The sequence below is a fragment of the Neltuma alba genome, unplaced genomic scaffold (genome assembly GCF_004799145.2).
Source record: "Neltuma alba isolate B1F8T4 unplaced genomic scaffold, ASM479914v2 tig00007631_pilon, whole genome shotgun sequence".
Classification (NCBI taxonomy): domain Eukaryota; kingdom Viridiplantae; phylum Streptophyta; class Magnoliopsida; order Fabales; family Fabaceae; genus Neltuma; species Neltuma alba.
Window position 1 is genome coordinate 25,683 of NW_021634834.1, and position 15,208 is coordinate 40,890.

At 34.4% G+C, this 15,208-nt stretch overlaps 2 protein-coding genes across 2 annotated transcripts; both read right to left on the reverse strand.

Annotated features, from left to right (window-relative positions):
* Nucleotides 1-1,249: 1,249 nt before the first annotated feature.
* Nucleotides 1,250-2,745, reverse strand: LOC114753010 (aspartic proteinase CDR1-like). The gene is made up of 3 exons (XM_028941689.1): nt 2,572-2,745; nt 1,998-2,406; nt 1,250-1,703 (listed from the first exon to the last, which is right to left on the reverse strand). The coding sequence occupies exons 1-3, from the start codon at nt 2,743-2,745 to the stop codon at nt 1,282-1,284; spliced, it is 1,005 nt and encodes a 334-aa protein (XP_028797522.1). The 3' UTR covers nt 1,250-1,281.
* Nucleotides 2,746-9,201: 6,456 nt separating this feature from the next.
* On the reverse strand, nt 9,202-10,515 carry LOC114753011 (aspartic proteinase CDR1-like). The gene is made up of 2 exons (XM_028941690.1): nt 9,855-10,515; nt 9,202-9,731 (listed from the first exon to the last, which is right to left on the reverse strand). Exons 1-2 carry the CDS (start codon nt 10,420-10,422, stop codon nt 9,202-9,204), a joined length of 1,098 nt encoding a protein of 365 aa, XP_028797523.1. The 5' UTR covers nt 10,423-10,515.
* Between the last annotated feature and the right edge of the window lie 4,693 nt (nt 10,516-15,208).

Consider the following 15,208-nt stretch of genomic DNA (forward strand, 5'->3'; position numbering starts at 1 on the left):
TTTCTTTTCATCATTAGGTTCTATATAAGATGAACGACATTTTAATATATGTTATGGATAAAAAATGGTATTTCTTTGAATTCCGCAAATTAATTTAGTTATAAATTGAGTTAACTTGAGAAAAATAGGTTCTGATTTAAAATTTTTTACATCTCAATGGTCACGATTCACTCCGATTTAATTAATTGGTATTTACAACCGATCATCTTCCAAGATCTATATTTATGCTTTGTTGACTTAGTAAACAAGTATTTCTTTTTCCTTTTTCTTTTGGTGATCATGTTTATCAAGTTTTTTTTTTCTTTTCAAAGCATTATTCACCTTGAAACTATCATCTGGAAAATTCGAGCAATTGATTTATAATTATCTTCACTATAGGGGTGCCATCTTCTCAGTTTCGTTTTTAAATTCTAATCTATTTTACAACTCTCTGCTGCTATATTCATTTCACTCATCTGCATCTGGACTGCATAATATATATATATATATAGAGAGAGAGAGAGAGAGACTTATATCGCTAATTAATCACTCTTTTTTTTGGTTCCAGTTATCATCAATCAAACTAATCCTTGTTAAGCGTACGGAGGGAAAATTAGACAAATGCACACCTATATATATATATATATATATATATATATATTTATATACAAACGCTCATGGCCCTCTTTATGAGATTTCTCATAAGCCTGGTTCCTTCTCCATAAGTTGCCTCAGAGTCCATAGGTCCTTATATATTAAGATAATATATTATTCATCAAGTATATATAATACTCCTATGGTCCTAAATATATAAGACCCCTTTTGTAATGTAATTTATATTACAAAAAGGGTCTTATATTTAGAACCGGAAGAGTAACTATATATATATTGTGGATTTCAGGTGGCCACTGCTGCCCCCTCTAATATTATTGCCCCCTCCAAATGTTATTTTTTTTTGTTTCTTTTTATTATTATACTCTATGTAAAATAATGAACTTTTGCTTATTATGAGCCAAAAAAAAATGGTGCAGTTCTAGGTTTTTCTATGATTTTAAAAAAAACTCTAAAATCACGTAGATTCATTTTAATTTAGATAAAAAAAATTTTGGAAAATCATTTTGAAAAAAAACCCAAAACTACTGCATATATCCTTTTTTTGGTCATAAGATATCAAAATATTACTTATTTTATATAGAATTTGATAACAAAAAGAAGCAAGAAAAAACATTTGGAAAGTAATTAAGAAAAGTTTATGGGGCAACAAACACCCTATATATTATTGCTGGTACTTGAAGAGGCTCTCTATTGTTTAGTACAATCGGCTGGAGCAAAAGAAACTTTTTTCTGATCAAGATCATACTCCACTTCAAAGTCCATCTGAGCTACGTTTCCGTAAATGGAATCTCCATTTGTGGGAGACATTGCAAGGCACATCACGTCGTTGGATACAAGAAGGAATAAGTGCTGAGGTTTTAAGGAAATGTTGGCTCCTGTAAAATGAACCTCAAAGTTTGGAACATTGTTGATAGAGTTGACATTGCTGTAACACAGATTTAATTGAGAGTTTTGCACTATCCACTGGTCGGCTCCAATGGCTTTCTTCACCAAAGTTTCAACCTGCTCATAAATGCTTGATCGAAGAAGTGTCAATGTCGTACCAGAATCAATTATTATGTTTCTGTCGCTTTCATCAATCTGCACTGTCTGTTGCCCAATGGTGATACCTGTCAACGACCATTTTACCTAGATAATTCAGACCGCAAAATAAAGATTCATATCTAATATCATTATACACCGTTTAGTGCAAAATACTTAAAGTACTGAATTCTCTGTTTTTTTTTTTTTTTAAGTTTTCCTGAGGATCCAGTTTGCTCATGCCAGGAGGGTCACCAATAGGACCGGGTGCAATCCCATTGACCCTATTTCAAGAATCATTTGAATTCGCAAGTTCAAAACCTTAAAATGAAAATGCGCAAGAGAGAGTAACATTAATCTCAAAGCAAAACACATACGTATACCTTCAAGATTGAGATAGTAAAAGGTGGGATTATTAGGATTCGTGATCATGGGAGTGGACACGACCCCATTTGCTGATATCTTGGCTTCCTCTCCAAATCTCAACTTAGTCGCAGCCTTTGTGTTGAAAGGAGGCAAACAATAGGAAAATTGGCGACCGATCTGATTACCAAGTTGTGAAATTAGGGACAAAGGACCATTACCTAGTCCAACAAGTCCTGCCATGCGCCTATTGAACTTCCCATTATTGTTATGTCCACATCCAAACACTAACTTAGGGAACGAAACAGATTGGCCATCACTAGTACCAAAACCGATTGAATCTGTAGCCAAATCTCCCACCGTGTGAGACTGATCTCCATATACGTAAATGTACAAACACTGATTTGAGCTTCCGCATTCATGTTGAGGCTGAGGAAGAAGAGCACAGTTTCTTGAGCCGCAAGACTGAGACTTGTAGGTGGAAGATTTTGTGGGATCAAACAATGAGACATCTTGATAGTAGCATTGAGTACAAGGTGAGCATTGGACTCAAATTAGGTCGCTTCCCGTGTCTGCAACACTCCATCTTTGTACAGGTGGGCTGCCAATGAAGATCTTCATAAGATAGCTTCCATCGTCTGGTATTATATCAGTTTGAGCCAGTTGCTCACTCATTTCAGCTGCATTTTCAGAAGAAGATTGGCGAAAACGATTGACTCGAGACAGGGAACGCAATGCGGCGTTTTGAACTCGCTCCCAGTGGGTCATCGAGGAGTTGTACAAAGGTGACAATGGCGAGTCACGATGAATGAGATCGATGCTGAAACCTTTTGGGACCTTATTTGTTGCAGTGACATTGCACAAAGTTGAAAGATACAAGAGGACAAGGCCCAGAAAGAGTGAAAGGTTATGCATGTTTGAAGAAGAGTAATGGTGGAGAAACACAAAGGAGAACTGATGGGTGAAGAAGGAGATGCTGAGGTGATTATATTTATAGACCAGTTTGCGTGATCTTTGGGTTACATATTAAGCCATTCCTTCTACAAACCGAAAAAAGAAATATATAAATAACTATGCTGACTGTGATTATAAGAATATTCAAGTCAATGACAGGACCTCCTGAATGAGCGCCCGTGATTATGGAGCTCTCGTTGAAAATTTAAAACTGCATCAATTTTTGTTATCTATAAGATACTAAAATATCACTCATCTTGTGCAGGAAAAAAATTAAAGGGATACGCAACAAGAATGATGGAAGTGTGAAAGTGAACAAGAATGATGGATGGTGCAAAACATTTTCTAGAAACTTGACTTGCCGGTCCTTCCAATGCTTAATTTTGTAGAATGATGGATCGTGTAAAACACTTTGGGGAACTTTGTGTTTCTTTATCTCACATGTCTGCATCTTACACTTCTGACCAATGTTTTAAGAGCCGGACCGGAAATTAAACCGGAAAGAAGAGCGGTTCGTGGTTAACATAATAATTCGTGGTTAACATAATAATTAAATAAAAATAATATTATACTTCCTTAAAACTTATATATAAGAAATTTTTGTGGGGATGAAGGTCCATGACACATTCACAGTAATACCCTATTTGAAATTTTTTTTATATATTTTTATTTTTGTTTCTATTAATTATTGGTATGCCCACCTTATCCCTTAAATAAGAATGATTTTAGAGGATAAATTACATATTTTATATATTTTAATCATATAATAATCATTAATAATTACAATATTATAACGTAAATATTTTTATAGCCTTTTTAATATATAGTATGGTAAATCTTTGACTTTTGCAATTTGTACCAGTAGATATAACTTCATCTCATAATTAATTTAATTTTTTCCCTTGAAAAATAACGTTAAAAAAGGTTTAATGAATACTCATTTATAGCACACGTCATCCTTGGTAAATCTACCTTTGTGTGTTGGCTCCAAAAAAAAAAAAAAAAACTGCCCTGCGTATACGAAACACGCTTCTCTATCTCTACTCCCGAGATTTTATTTTCTTTTCTCCCCTACTCCCATTCCATTACTTGCACGTCGTCTTCTTTTCTTCATTGTAGATTAGGGAGGTTTTATTTACAGTCCAGATTTGCAAATCGTCGGGCGCCCAAGATGAGCTTCTTATCTTCTTCTAGCCTCGCAACCGTCTCCATGGCTAGCTTATTAGAAGGGAGAGCCCTTTGAACTTATAAACCCCACAACACTTGTAAGATTCCCCAATGTGAGACTCATAACAGAGCACTCCTCTCGAGAGCTTCCGGGGATCCTCTCGAGAGCCGACATCCCCTCCACTCTACGGCAGTTCACTTAGTCTTCTTACTGGTCAGAACCTTCCGCAGGTAGCCCTTTCCGATTGGCCAACTCTCAATGAAAAAACCAATGTAATGAGCATAAGCCTAAGGGAAGAACCCAATCCCAAAAGACTAGTCTATTGGGAGGGAGAGCTCTTTGAACTTATAAACCCCACAACACTTGTGAGATTTCCTAACGTGGGACTCATAACATCTTGAAGGGACGAAGGATGGGGATAAGATTCATATCCAGAAGCTTTTCTGCGCCTTTCTTCTCCATCCCTGCTCACAAATTTGAGCCGGCCGGTTTTTCAAAAACCCGTTTTGACTACTACGAGTAGTTTCCAATGCTTGATTTCACACCACTGGTCCCACAACGCAATTTGAGGGTTCGTACGGTATAGTTCGTCAATGAGCAGTGAAAATTCTAAATTTTGCTTTCATTTCCCACTTAAAAGACAAATAACGGAAATAGGTCACAGATCGATTGGTTGAAAAATGTTCTAATTTAGAAGAAGTTGTAAATGAAAAATATTGAATGATTTGTAAATAATAAAAGATAAGTCGTAAATTATTGACTAAAAAATCAGTTAATATATGATGAGAAGTTGATTTATAAATTCCACAAATTAATTTAGTTATAAATTGAGTTAACAGGAGAAAAATAGGTTTTGATTTAAATATTGTTTTACATCTCATCTGTCACGATTCACTTCAATTTAATTAATTGGTATTTACAACTGATAATCTTCCCTTGATAAAAGAGAAAAAAACTGATGATCATCTTCCAAGATTTATAATTATGCTTTGTTTTAGTAAAACATTTTGTTTATAATTTGTTTTCTTTTCTTTTTTCTTTTGGTGGCATGTTTATCAAGTTTTTTCTTTTTAAAACATTATGCAACTTGAAACTAATCATCCGGCTAATTCGAGAAATTTATTTATAGTTATCTTCATTATGCAATCTTCTGAGTTTCTTTTCTTAAATTTCAATCTATAATTCTCTGCTGCTTTATTCATTTCGCTCATCTGCATCTGCACTATATATATATATAGAGACTTATATCGCTAATTGCACTTTTTTTTCCCAATTATCACCAATCAAACTAATCCATGTTAAGTGTCCGAAACCTATTTAATGATATTATAGCCATTTTATTCAACAAGGAATACTATACAAGTTAAGAGTTCCTTTTTTTTTTTTTAACGAGTTATATAAGAATTGTTAAAAAAATGTATCATAATATAAAATAAATTTTGGGTTGATTCCCAAGTCAATCATCTTAAACCCTAAGTAATTTTTTAGTTTTGACTCCCAAGTCAATCATCTTAAAGCCTAAGTAATTTTTTTTATTTTTGACCAAAAAAAGCCTAAGTAATGACTAACGACCAATCTACTCCAAGTCAAGTCAATCAATGCGCCAAGGAAATCTAATTTTTTAAAATAAATAAATATATCTGCGTTATGCCTAACGCATTGTAAAAAGTAAAAAAAAGACCATGAAAATTGCAAAATCACAAGTCGGGGCCTGTTACAAGTCTTGTATAGGTTTTGACGACAATGGAACAGCAAATGACAACTGATGAGAGCCTTTGTCGTTTGCCTTGGGGTTCCCAATCAAAAATAAATCCAAGTAATGCAATATAGTACAAAACTCGGGTCGTTTCACTTTGAGGAGCCTTTATTTGAAATCCTAAGCAACTAAGTATCAAAAATAAAGAATTGACTTGGAAATGGATTGATTTTCTTTTTAATTAACTAATTGGCAAAATTTAAAAGGATGCAAAATGAGTAAATAATTTTTGGATTTTTAGTTTATAAAATGGATATGAATTAAATAAATAAAGAGAATTAACAAGTGACAGCAAATGGAAGAGCAATCCTCTAGCACAATGATTAAGGCTATCATTACTTCAATTAATTTGGGAGTTAGCTAAATTCAAAAGACTCTAAGGGCCACCCCCTAGACTCGGTTTAATTAGAATAATCAACACCAAGCCACCTTGCATATTAATTATTCACAATTAAACTGTTTCAGCACAATTAGCCAAAAAGAAAATCAAAGAAAAGCAATTAACATTTTTAGTCCAATAACCAAGCCACCTTGAATTACCACTAAATGTTCACAATAATTTCAAAACATAGTCTGATCCAGTACAATGTAAAGAAATTAAAGCTAATCACAGCATAATGTTAAATGCTAATCAAAGATTCCAACAACTACAACCAATCTCAATACAAATATAAATCATCACAGCCCATTCAAACATTATAAAATTCATTCTAAGACCTAAAAATCACAATTATAATGAAAGAAGTAAAGATTAGAAGAGTTGAGACTCCCCTTTGAAGATCTAAGTTCAAGCCATAAACACTGTTCTAGAGAATTGGAGGATTTAGCTACTCTTAACCATCACAACCACAGCTCCAACAAACCAATTCGGTTCAGCCATGAAGAACAATGAAGATGGAATCTGCCGGAGTGATTTCGCTGTGGAACCTCACGCTGAATCCTCTCCTTCACGCCGCTGGTTCGCTGCCTCTGTTTTTTTTCCTTCCGTCCGTGCTTCCCTCCTCCAGCTCGTTCCGTGTGCCTCGCGTGTGTGTGTGTTTCTATTTCAGCGCCGCCACCCGCTTGTCCGTCTCGTGTGCGTGAGTGATTATTATTATTAGGTTGGGGGAGGGCAAAACGTTCCGTTTTGCTCTCCCCTTTTATTATTGCTATATATATATATATTTTATTTTTCTTTTCTTCTTTTTTTTTTTTTTAATTCTTCCAAAAACCTGCAAACAAAATTCAAAAAGTAAGGTAGCATTAATTGTCCTCAAAAAAACCAATTACTCACAATTAAACCAAAAATATGACAATTTTGCCCCTATAAAATAATAATTCAAAATAAATTAAATTAAATCAATTAAGGCAAAAAGAGACCAATTAAGCTGACAAAACTCATATAAAAGATACCAAAATATATAAAAATAATTGAGTTTGTCAACAACAAATATCTGACAAAATATCTGATTTCCAATTTCACAATTTCTACAGTATTTTTTGTGATTTTTCCTTGTAAAAATCTTCTTACATAATTCCACTTATAATTCTAATAACAATTAAAATGTTAGCTAAAATATACTTTTGGTTTTTTAACTTTATATAAGGTTTTAATTTAGTTTTTTAATTTTAAAAAGTATATTTTTAGTCCTTTAATTTTAAAACTGTTAACAAAAAAATAATAATATTGAGATATTAAATATTAATAAAAAAATTTTAAATACTAAAATATTAAGTTTAATTCTCAAAACAATCATGATTTTTACAAAAAAAAATCAGTTAAAACTAATAATTTTAAGATTAAAGGACTAAAAGTATACCTTTTAAAATTAAGAGACCAAACTAAAACTTTTTATAAAGTTGAGAAATGAAATATACACCTTAAGGAATACTTAGGGTATACGCAACGCACGTTTTCAGGGTTAAGTTCATTATTAATTTTGTTTCTTCTTCTCAAACTGCTAGACTCCTTGAAAGAAAATCTTTGTAATAAAATATGAAACTCATTTTCTAGTATAAATTACACTACAAAATGGATCTTATATTTAGAACTGAATGAGTATAAAAATGGAATCTTTTTTATGTCATTTTCCATTTCAGATCATTTCACTTGTCTTGTGCGACTTCGTCATTCCAAAGCTTATGTATTAATCTTCCACAAATCTCAGTGGCCCATAATTTGTTGGATGGCATTCCAACCACAGAGGCATGATTTCTCTCTTAAAATTTTGTATTGAGTGTTGACTCAAGACTAATCAAAATACATAGATAAGGACCGATTGAGTTGGATATAATGGAAAGGACTAATCCCTTATAATATAGCGAATTATTGTTCGAATCAACGCTAGGAGAGATGCTTACATTTAGTGCATGACAATGCTTTGAACAGAATTATGTCTAATAAGAGGATGCACATGTGCCTAACAAAAAAAAAGAAGGGAAGAATATAATGAGAATGTGGCTAAAACGTATTGGTGTTTTCTTAAAGATATTGATTTTTCTAAATTATTTACAATAATCCCTTAAAACAATATCGTTTATTGAATTTATATAAAATGTTTTCCTTAAAAATAATTTGTATTTAGATAATATTAATTTTCCGTAACAATTTTTTCTAAATTATTTACAATCCCTTCAAGACTTCACAAAAAGTCTAAATTATTATGTTAATAATAATTTGTTCTTTAAATTAGATGCTTTGATTGTATTGCTGTCTAGAATTAGTGGGCTTATTTCTGTACTATTCAAATAAGTCAATTATTTAAACAGATTAATTTTTGCATTTTTTTCTTGAAATATTTTGTTAAAATCATTTTTCTGTATTCTGAGTAATTCTGAAAAAAGGGAGGGAACATTGAACATAATTAAACAAAGGTGAACTTTTGTTTTACCTCACTAGCATTCTCAAAGAAAATATCCAAGGAATTAGCATTGGAAAAAAGAGTTCATTGTAGAGTAAATATGCAAGAGTGTAAAGAACATTAACTTTATCTATAAAATGTGGATATTGAAATGAATAAAGCTCAATATTATATTATTTTTAATAAATACTCGTTACGCTTATAGTGCAAAATAGAAAAACGAATTTCGGATTCAGTGAAAGTGTGAAATTTGGCAATTGAGAATTCTTTCTTTTCTTTTCTTTTCTTTTTTTAAGGAGGGTTAAGAAAATAGCCTCGTTATTCTCAAAGTATATCAACTAATTTTACCCAAAAAAAGTATATAAACTACTGTTATGATTAAAAAGAAAAGGCAAAAATATATCATAATACAAAATAAATTTTGACTACAACTTAAGATTAATTTGCTATAGAAAATAGAACAAGTAATAGCAAAGTAAATGTAGGGTTTACAAAACCAAAGTTTATTATTCATCAAACACGCACACGACTCCTGCTCCATGTATATATACTACCTCCAATATCTTATAATTAGGACCGGAGATAGTGTGTATAGGAAGTGCTCTCGGGTCTCTACTGTTTAGTACAATCGACGGGAGCAAAAAAAACACTTCTTTCTGATCAAGATCATGCTCCACCTCAAAATCAATCTGACCCACATTTCCGTAAATGGGCGTTCCATCTGTAGGGAGCATTGCAAAGCATATAACATCGTTGGATATGAGACGGAAAAAGTTCTGAGGTTTTAAGGAAAGGTTGGCTCCTCTAAAATGAACCTCAAAATTTGGGAAGTTCTGGATGGAGTTAGCATTGCTGTAACACAATTTGTATGGATCCTCCTGTACTATGAATTGGTCGGCTCCAATGGCTTGCTTCACCAAAGCTTCAACCTGCTCATAAAAGATTGACGAAAGTATCGTCAATGTCGTCCCAGAATCAATCACTATGTTCCCATTGCTTTCACCTGTCTGCACTGCCTGCTGTCCAACAGTGATACCTGTCGATGAATGGCCATTTCACACAAACAATTTAGACCAGGGAACAATTCAAGAGTTTAAACTTATAACTTGAAATGAAAATAAACTAATAATCTCAGAGTAAAACATAATACAAGTAGTACCTTCAAGGTGGAGGAAGTAAAACGAAGACAAGGAACCAGGTTTTGTGATCAACGGAGTGGACACAACCCCATTTCCTGAGATGGTTGCTTCTTCCCCAAACCGTAGTTTAGTTGTGGTCTTTGAACTGTAAGGAGGCAGGCAATAGGAGAATTTGCGACCAACGTTACCCATTTGTGAAACTAACGACAAAGAACCTTGACCAAGCCCAACAAGTCCTGCGTTGTTCATGTTGAATCCTCCGTTGTTGTGTCCACAAACAAACACCGTCTTAGGAAATGAAGCAGCTTGGCCGAAACTAACTGATTTTGCGCCCAGTTCTCCCATGGTGCATGACTTATCCTTATACGAATAAAAATACGTACACTCATTTGATGTTCCACATTTAGGATACAGTTGGCCTTGCACGTTGACTGGGGGCAGAGCTTTACAAGGGTCTAAGCCACATAAGAAGGGCGCGTTCTGAGGATAGCACTGAGGACAAGGCGAACACTGGAACCAAATAAGGTCGCTTCCGGTGTCTACAAGTGCCCACCTCTCTACAGGTGGAGTCCCAACAGATATCTTCATGAGATAACTTGCATCGTTACGAGTGGGTCATGGAGGAGCGCCAAAGCGATTAGCTCTGGATAGGGAACGCGGCGCGGCGTTCTGAGCTCGTTCCGAGTGGGTCATGGAGGAGTTGAAGAACGGTGATAATGGTGAGTCACGATGAATGAGGTCAATGCTGAAACCTTTTGGAAGCTTATCATTTGTTGCAGAGGACGTTAACGAAAAGGTGGAGAGAAAGAGAATAAGAGCAAAAGCGGGTGAATGAGGCAGCATGTTGAAGAATGGTAGAAAAACCCAAAGGATATGCGACTGAGAAGATTTGATGTGCAAAGAAGGGGCTTGAGGTTCTGTATATAGAAATGTTAGGGCTACAGTGGACACGGATTTGCGTGATTTCTCGGTAATGGCCTGCATAGATTCATATTGCTATATTCTTTCTCATAAATGTATACCATATAATAGTCCAGTTTGCCTCCAAATTATGTTAGTTCACATATCATCTATATGTCAAACTAAGAGATTTTGTTGTTTAATTATAAATTTGAAACTAAAATATCACTATGTTTCTTTCCTTCTCTGCATGGGTTGGGAGTGTCAGCTGCCCCTTAATTTTTCCTCTTTCATAGATATTTTTTGAACTTTTTTTACCATTAGATTCAATATAAAATGAGTGATATTTTGATGTATTATGTAACACCCCGAATTTTATGATTTAAGATGAGTAGAAAAGAGAAAAAATTTATTAAAATTATTTATTTGCCAAATAAAGGGGGAAAATTATGGAATAATGATTTTTAGGGTTTAGAGACATTTTGGAAAAGGTATTTCCCAAAAATGGCTTAAATAATTTTAATAGATAATTTTAAGAGAAAAATGGTTTATTTTCTCTGAAAATTATGGAAAAATACTTAGAGATTTCTAATTAACTAGAAAATTTTAGGGAAATTATCTTATGATGTAGAGAATTTATTTGAGGCATAAAATCCTTAAAATGGGTTAAGGATTAATTTCTGGATTTAAGGGCTATTTTCTTCCACAATTCAAGAAAAATAGGTAGGAGATTATTTTTGACCCGAACTTTTTATGGACATTATTTCATGGGTCAAAGAAGCTAATGGATAAGGAAAATCCATATAAAATACTATGGATTAATTTTTGGATTCACAAATTCAGGAAATTATGTGGAAGGGGGAATAAGAAATAAGGAATAATTAAAGGCAAAATGGTCCATTGTCTCATGTGCACAGCCCGCACGTGTTGCTCCACCCTTATAACCATCAGAATTCATGTTCTTCCCCATTTCATTTCCGCGACGTTGAGAGAGCACGAGAGAGACAGAGACGCGACGGAGGAGGGCGAAGGCAAGAGTTGTGATCGGAGGTGTTTGAGTTACATGCAAACTGATCAGACTGTCAAGGTGAACCTCCTGATCAATCTTCCGTCTTTTTCTTTTCTGTTTTCAGTGTATTCTAGCTGCAATGGAGGAGAGACAGAGTTGGGGTGGAGAAAGAAAGTGAAGGAAAGAAGAAGAGGATCGGTGAGCTCATGTTCTATGGCAAGATTGAAGTGTGTGGTGGTAGTTTTTGAGCTTGCATGTCCCTTCCTTTGCCTCTGCGTTACTGTCTGAACAGAGTGTGTGGGGGTATATGCTCGATGGTTCATAAGCTTCGAGTTTATGGAGCTAAGTTGAGGGCTGAAACTGATATAAGTATATAGATGTGTATAATTCTCTTCCCCTGATCTGGTTCGTCGAAACAGAGACCAATATTTCTTGGTTGTGTTGTGTTGAGTTGCATGTGGGATTTCTTACTCTGTTTGTGATCACCGAAAACAGGGACCACAGTTGCTGCTATGGTGCTATCGGATTTATGGGTAGAGGAAAGATTGATAATATATATATATATACACACATATATACGCTGGATTTTGTGGTTTTAGCCGAGAGCTTTGGTGTTGACTGCTCTTTGGTTGTTGTTTTGTGTTTGGCCGAAAGGAACTTTATATTTGTGTGTGTGAAGTTGAAGTAATCAAATAGAATAAATCTGGAGTGTGTGTGTGTTCACACATATAACTATGCTTGCAATTCGAATTGAGATTTGTTGATGTTGGGGGTGTGAGTCTCGAATATGGAATTCCGAAGATGGAACATAGTTATTGAAAGTTGAGTAAGATAGGAATGAATTAATTTTATGAAAAGCATTTCCCCATGAGCTTAAGACATGGAAAACGAAGGGAATGTCAGATTAAGGTGCTGTAATGGTGATTTCCAAGGTTGGAAGTGATTTTCAGATTTAAGTGATGAAAGGATTAATAAAGAAGCGGAGGTTGGGGAAGTGTATGACTGGCAAGGAATTGACCGTGAGGTTTGGGTGTGTTTTATGGTTAAAAGGTTGAGTAGGGAATCTAAGTTTTTAAGGAGGATAAGGAGAAAAATTTAAGTGTTATAAGGTGAATAAGTATGGTCAAAGATTAGTGTTGGGTATGTGTTGAAAATCAGGAAAATTTCCAGATTTGAAGTAAAAACATTTAAAAATTGATTTCAACATTTGTATGGGTATAAAATAATTTTAGGATTTTGGAGAAGGACCCTGGTGTAAATACTTGAGGTAGTTAAGTATGATTAAATATTTTAAAAGGTTTTAAAGAAAAGTAAGGAATGGACTAATAGTTATAGAATGAAAAATGGTAGATTTTGGGGATCAAAGAAATTAAGCTAGGAATTGATTTGAAATTTTATTGTCAGGGTTTGTTTGAGGTTTCCAAATGATGGAAGGAAATTGTAAATGGATTGATTGATAGTCATTATGTTTGGAAATTATTTAAAGGTTTGTATTTGGAAAATTCTCAATGGTACAGTTAATGGATAGGGTATGGGTTAAAAATTGGTAATTGATAGAAATTATCAGAAAGGTTGTTAGAGGAATATTAGACCAAAGATTAAGAAGTTTAATAGATGGTTGGAGATTGAAATTGCTTAGCTTGGATTTGAATTATGAGTATTATGTTAATTGTTAATAAAAGCTAACAGAGCGTATTGAATTATTTTGGAAAAATGAAATGAAATCAATTGGCGTGAATATATATGTATATATAATATCTTTGACCAAGATAACCAGTTACTAAGTAAAGTAACTGTTTGGGTTGAAGATAAGAAAGGAAACCCTCCAAAGAGAAAAGTTTAAATAAGAAAAATTGTCCAAGATGACCAACTATTAAGTGAGGGTAGAGATTGAAAGAGATTGGGATTTAAAGAGAGTTATTTAATTTATAAATTATGTTGGATCAAGCATTAACCTACCCTTACTAAAATAATAGGTTTTGATATCTGCAAAAGCTCACCGAAGAAGCTAAGAGAAAGGAAACAAGTAAGGTTGATTTTGAAGCAGAAGGTTCAGGTAGTAGTTCTTTCCTCCCTTACACTTGTGTATGATTGCTGCATGTCTGTTTGTGCCATATTGCTATTCAAAAAGCATGAGAACATGTAATCCTTAATTCCTTGCATGGATTTTTAGCCGTGATCACGTGCAGCTGATAGACATGGGGCAGTGATTGCCAATTATTTGCGCTTTACTTATTCAGCTTGTCTAACCGACATGGGGCAGTGATTGCCAATTATATGCGCGGCAGTGATTGCCTATTATTTGCGCATTATTTATTCAGCTTGTCTAACAGACATGGGGCAGTGATTGCCAATTATATGCGCGGCAGTGATTGCCTACTATTTGCGCATTATTTATTCAGCTTGTCTATCTGTCATTGCGCATAAATGCTTAATTGCATTAGCTTGCAAGGTTTTGTTCCATATGGCTTGTTTTGCATGTTTTATGTGATCTGCACATTTGTTTGATGGAAATTACTACTACGGGAATTCTTCGGAATCTCACCCCCCCAATCTATGATGAACAGTGAAAGCTAGTAGCCTGAAGGACAAGGTTCTGGTAGAGGAAGAGGTATGTCAGGGAAGAATTACTTACCCCATCATCATTCTACTCAAAGAAGTACATCTCTAGGGTTTCCACAGATGCTAGAGCCTATAAACCTAGTCTCCAATGATGAAGATATTAGTGAAAGGTCAGAACCATCAATTAATCAGCCTGTTAGAGACCAAATGTATGGAAAACCACCTCTTAGAAGATCAGCACAGAGAACAAATCCTAATGTTCCTCGACCACCTCCAGAAGTAATAGACTTAATATTTGCTGAGGAGGATAAAGACTCCAGTATAAATTTTGATGGTCTTGGAAGTTCAAATAAATCTAAGAGAGGCTCTAGACATGAGGAAGAAGAACCTGAGGAAGAAGACCCTGAAGAAGAAGAACCTGAAGACGAAGACCCAGAGGAAGAAGAACCTGTGGAAGAAGACCCTGAGGAAGAAATGTATCTTGAGGAAGAGGAATCTGAGAACTATGTTGACTTACGAGAAAGGCCTCACCATGAGTTAATGGTGGAACTAGGTCATGTTTTTATGAGAATATACGATGACTATTCTAATATGCGTGATCGTTATATGGCTTTTCCTGCTCTAATTCCTGGCTTGTATCAATATGGTGAATTAAGCCGATTTAACCAAATGTCTGATGAGATATGGATTAAGGCCATACTGGAACAATTTCCAGACACTGGTATATGGGTTGAAAAGAAGAGACAGATAGCTCTTAATGGACCCTCCCAACTCTACTCGTTTGTTCAGGAGATGTGACGTTTTGTGAGAAGAAACTCGTAGAAAGTCTGTTTTGTTATAAAATTATGTGTGGGAACTTGTAATATCAAGTTTGTATGATGTATTTGGTATTTGGACAATGTT

Excerpts from the sequence above, each read along its gene's own strand:
- LOC114753010 (XM_028941689.1), bottom strand. The coding sequence starts at position 2,745 with ATGACCCACTGGGAGCGAGTTCAAAACGCCGCATTGCGTTCCCTGTCT. Across the intron at positions 2,407-2,571 it reads TCTTCATTGGCAGCCCACCT|CCTCAACATGAATGCGGAAG; the intron begins GTACAAAGATGG and ends CTTCTTCCTCAG. Across the intron at positions 1,704-1,997 it reads TTACTATCTCAATCTTGAAG|GTATCACCATTGGGCAACAG; the intron begins GTATACGTATGT and ends GGTCGTTGACAG.
- LOC114753011 (XM_028941690.1), bottom strand. The coding sequence starts at position 10,422 with ATGAAGATATCTGTTGGGACTCCACCTGTAGAGAGGTGGGCACTTGTA. Across the intron at positions 9,732-9,854 it reads TTACTTCCTCCACCTTGAAG|GTATCACTGTTGGACAGCAG; the intron begins GTACTACTTGTA and ends ATTCATCGACAG.